This window comes from Vollenhovia emeryi, unplaced genomic scaffold, assembly GCF_000949405.1.
Source record: "Vollenhovia emeryi isolate VEMERY1.0 unplaced genomic scaffold, V.emery_V1.0 DF939139.1, whole genome shotgun sequence".
Classification (NCBI taxonomy): domain Eukaryota; kingdom Metazoa; phylum Arthropoda; class Insecta; order Hymenoptera; family Formicidae; genus Vollenhovia; species Vollenhovia emeryi.
In genome coordinates this window covers 305,342-309,593 of record NW_011967227.1, presented here as the reverse complement: position 1 = coordinate 309,593, position 4,252 = coordinate 305,342, and the positions used below count along the sequence as shown (strand labels likewise).

At 41.3% G+C, this 4,252-nt stretch overlaps 1 protein-coding gene across 1 annotated transcript in view; it reads left to right on the top strand.

Moving 5' to 3' along the window:
* Window positions 1-20: 20 nt before the first annotated feature.
* Window positions 21-4,252, top strand: part of LOC105567241 (epidermal growth factor receptor) — a 156,978-nt gene continuing 152,746 nt past the window's right edge. The window contains exon 1 of the mRNA XM_012021946.1: window positions 21-607. Coding sequence (XP_011877336.1) covers window positions 517-607 — 91 coding nt within the window. The 5' untranslated portion in view covers window positions 21-516. The remainder of the gene's footprint in view (window positions 608-4,252) is intronic.

Sequence of the window (4,252 nt, the reverse complement as noted above, 5' to 3'; positions counted from 1 at the left end):
CGTCGCGGTTTACCGCGTCGCGTAGCGTAACGTAGCGTCCCGTCTTCGTCGTAGAACGTGCGCGAGTGTGCCCGCCGTGTATCCGGCGCGTCGACCGCTCCGATCGACCCCCGCGAACGCTCGGGGTCAAACGCAACGTAGACGAGACCGCCGCGAGGACTGTCGTTGCTCACGTGCTCGCGCATATTGCGCGCGGAAGAAAGTTGAGGAGTGCCCCCGGCATCGTCGCAGTGCTTTGCTAGGATCGCGCCTGCGATGTCTCGACCGTGAAGTTTCACGACCCTCGTCGCCCGCGCGCGCGAGATAGAGGGCGGAAGGGTGAAAGCAAAACACGCCGCCGCGTTCCCGGGGCATCGGCGTGTAAATGTGAAATTGGCGCACGACGCGTGGGTGAGAAAACGATTCGCGGTTGACAGTGCGGCGAGTGTGTACGGTGCGGGTTGCTGGTGCAAGTGGATATGCGTTGCTGGTTGTTGTGAGGGTCTCCTCGATCTCCCTGGATCGCGAGGGCGCACGATGGAGCCGGCCAGACACCTGTGGATTTATCTGCTCCTGGCGGTGGTCTTCGCGGCGGTCAACGGGGCGAACGTCACCCAGGAAGAGAGAGGTACGTGGACTTTTGTAGTCACTAAGTAGAGCGAATTGGCGCAGCCTGGCCTGGAGCGATGCTTGAAACTCGCGCTCGTCGATATCGACGAGGCACTGTCGCGGGCGGAAGGCCCTGCGCTTTACGAGTGCGTTCAATTGTCGATATTAAATAAACGGACGGTATTCCGAGCGAGGATTTCCGATGAACCGAGTGTCTCAGTGGGTCGACTCTGTATCCTGCGATATGGTAAAAATGGAGGCGGTTCCGCCTCCTTTTAAGCAGGGAACGGTTGGAAAGAGACAAAGCTGTTCACTTATTGTACACAGTGAAAAATGGTATGTTGTAATTAACGGTTAATCTTGCTCTTGACTTTTTGATCGTTGTAATAATAATTATTGCCTCTCGACGAAAGCTGGGTCTTCTACATTTCACGTGAAATACGTTCAACTTGCATTTATTTTCCGCCTTATTACACGGGGAAAAAATCGTGTGCTCGAATGTTAAAATTTTCCTCTGTTACCAAGATTTGATTCTCACTTCAGTGTAAAATTAACATAAAACAGATGTGTTATTATTTTCGTAACACTTTTGCCCGTTATATTTATGTTAGCATAATAACTCGACACTTGATGTGTGTCATTGAAAAATTGAATGTTATTTCGAGTTCTTTTAACACAACTATTTCAGCAAAATCAACCAACACGTGTAACATCGGCATTTCTTAAAAATTATTTCAACTGTTCTAATTTGTAACCATTCGTTTACTTATCCTATCTGTTTTTAATACATCACACTTAAAGTTAAAAGAATATAAGCATAAATGTCAAGTGTAGTGTTAATTAATTAACATTTATAATTTGTCAAAGAGCAACACGCGCGATGAATGTTATTTTAACTTCAAATTTAGAGTGGACCTTTTGGGACATGCGAAAAATGTTAACAAGAACATATTATTTTTTACTGTGTATGTATCATTGATGATTTATCCGTGGGATTTAAATTTTCTTACGACGGTTACCGCGTAAACTCGAAGCATATCGATATCTTGCGGCAGGTCTTTGTCAATAATTGGTAAAGAAACAAAGGATTGTGCAGTTTGTTTGACTGGAAAAGTACGAGATTAAAATGAGCAGCTTCCAGTGCATAACTTTTATACGTCGGTTGATTTTAGAGAAGATCCGTAATTTTAGTCGAAATCTCTGACAAACAAATGAAACTCGACGAATTGAATTCTCGTTGATTGAAGATGGAACTTAACTTTCGGCGCACCTTTGTATTTGCTCGCATTTGGCGTGTAACAAATGGGTCCAACGAGCTTTAAATTGAGCAGAAAATACATTTCGTCGGCTTGAATACGAATCACTTGGTATTATTTTGATCACGGTGGATTTATTTGTCCATCTAGCAAATCCACCTGTTCCGCTCGGCTGTAGGAACACTTTAGTTACGCAAACTTTAATGCTTTTAATCGCACTTTCTCGACTCATTCTTGATTCAATCCAACTGAATGCCCGTCGCGCTCCCAAGCTCGCGATTTTTGCAACAGAGTGCATCGTAACGGCAAAAAATAGACGTCCTTAACACGTGATATAATACGATATATATGGATTATCCCGAGGAAAAAACCGCTGACCAAAATCTTATACACTAATGTCTACTGCCCAGTGGGCATTACTTAATCTTATTTATCTTGTTTAATCTTATTTTATCTTATTATATCTTTATAATGCCCCGGCAAGGCCTAATGCCCAAACTAATGCCCAAAAAATGCCTAATAATGCCGCAAATCTGCCACCACAATGCCCTCGGCGTTTTCCCCAAGGATTTCCCCCTCGGATTATCCGAATAAAAAATACTTTTATACATAATACTTTTAAATTAACAGTTAACGTTACTGTTGGCTTCGTTTCTTCGTCGAAGTAAAATGTTCGTAAAATTTTGAATACAGGTAGAGGAAAGTCCTCTATTACGAGATAGGATTTTAATATGAGATAGTAGGTTTCCAACGTTCAAATTCAATCACAGATCTTCTTTCGCAACGATTACACGATCTTACAATCAATTTTCCACTAGACAGACTTCACTCGAAGGGCAAAAAAATTCATGTGGAATCAACAGATGATGTCTGTTAATTTAGCAGAAACCCCGCTATCTCGTATTAGGAGCATATTAGGAGACTTTCCTCGATTTATTTAAGATGGAAACACCCTTTGCCAGATCCGATTTGTCACAACCGTGTAATTTTTTTTTTACTGCGTCTGTATATACTCGTACATATCGTGCAAAATTAACGGGACGCGGTGCGGCTTCACCTGTGCGTGTGTCTTCCGTACGTACTGGCGGAATTATCGCTCGGTAGATAAGAAATTGCGTATCTCAGCACCGCGATAAGAGAAGTGGCCTGCCCTTACGATAAGCAAATCAGAAGAAACGCAAACGAGGCTCGAATAAAAGACCCCTCCGCCTCTGTTTCTACGAATAAAAGATAAAAGGCGATGGAGGCGGGATAAAAAAAAAGCCGCGCAGCGTGTCTTATTTTCGTGCAGATAACGTTCTTATTTCTATCTAACGCCTGATAAAGGACTGAGATAATGTCGCAAATCCCCTGCGCAGAAAAGAATAGATACGACGAGAAAGAAAGACGGAGCGTGACTTATTTTCGTGCGGCGGCATTTCTCAAGGCGATATCTTCCTCTCTTCCTCTCTCTTTCTTTCTCTCACGTACAGCGAGACGCCGCGAGTTAAATATATCTTGTTAAGTGGTTAATTAGGCCTTAGTCAGTTCGGCTCATCCAGAGCCCCCGCGCAAGAACGGGGCCAATGGTACGACACTGTTCGCTGGAACTTTCGTTAAAGCGGCAGTATCGTTGCGAAAGGGGTACGGACATAAGACGCTGCGAATGTCTTTCCGCGGAATCTGGTTTTAACACAAATTCGTTTATCGATGAAGATTTTGGTGATTTCAAAACTCCGAAAGCTTTCAATTCACATCTTTTCCATAAACTATTTCCATGAACAGAGAGAGAATTTTCTCTTAAAATTTATCCTGAAAATCATGTAATCGTGGGACATGGAATTTTCAGGAACTTTATGATAGTTTTCAGAAGTTTTACCATACGTTTTACTAGTAATTATATTCAGTAAACATTTTACTTGTAAAATGGTAAAATTTCAAAAACTCTCATAAAGTTCTTCAAAATGCCATGTTGTCCCACGATAACATGATTTTTAGGAGAGATTTTTAGAGAAAATTCTCTATCTGTACATTTTTCCAATTTCACGAACATATTAGGTAATTATTGTGTAACAAAGATTTTATAATAATAATAATAATAAATCTTTATTGACGGGGATAACCCTTTAGTATACAAAAGAGAACAAAATCATCTCGTTGGATTAAAATATGATTTAAAATAAAACAACATATTAGATCAGTGAATTAACATAGTGAATTAATTGTGGCGTCTTAACATATACGAATCTGTGATTAAAATAAGGTTATAAAATTACATTATAAAATTTTTTATGTGAGTCGATGAAGAAGCTTGCGCTTAAATGTAGATAGATTGTTGCCGAAAAAGTCGATAGAACAAGAATAATGGTTCGCAGAAATCACCAGTCTGGAGATACATGAATTTATTCCATATTCAGTTCTATGAGGTT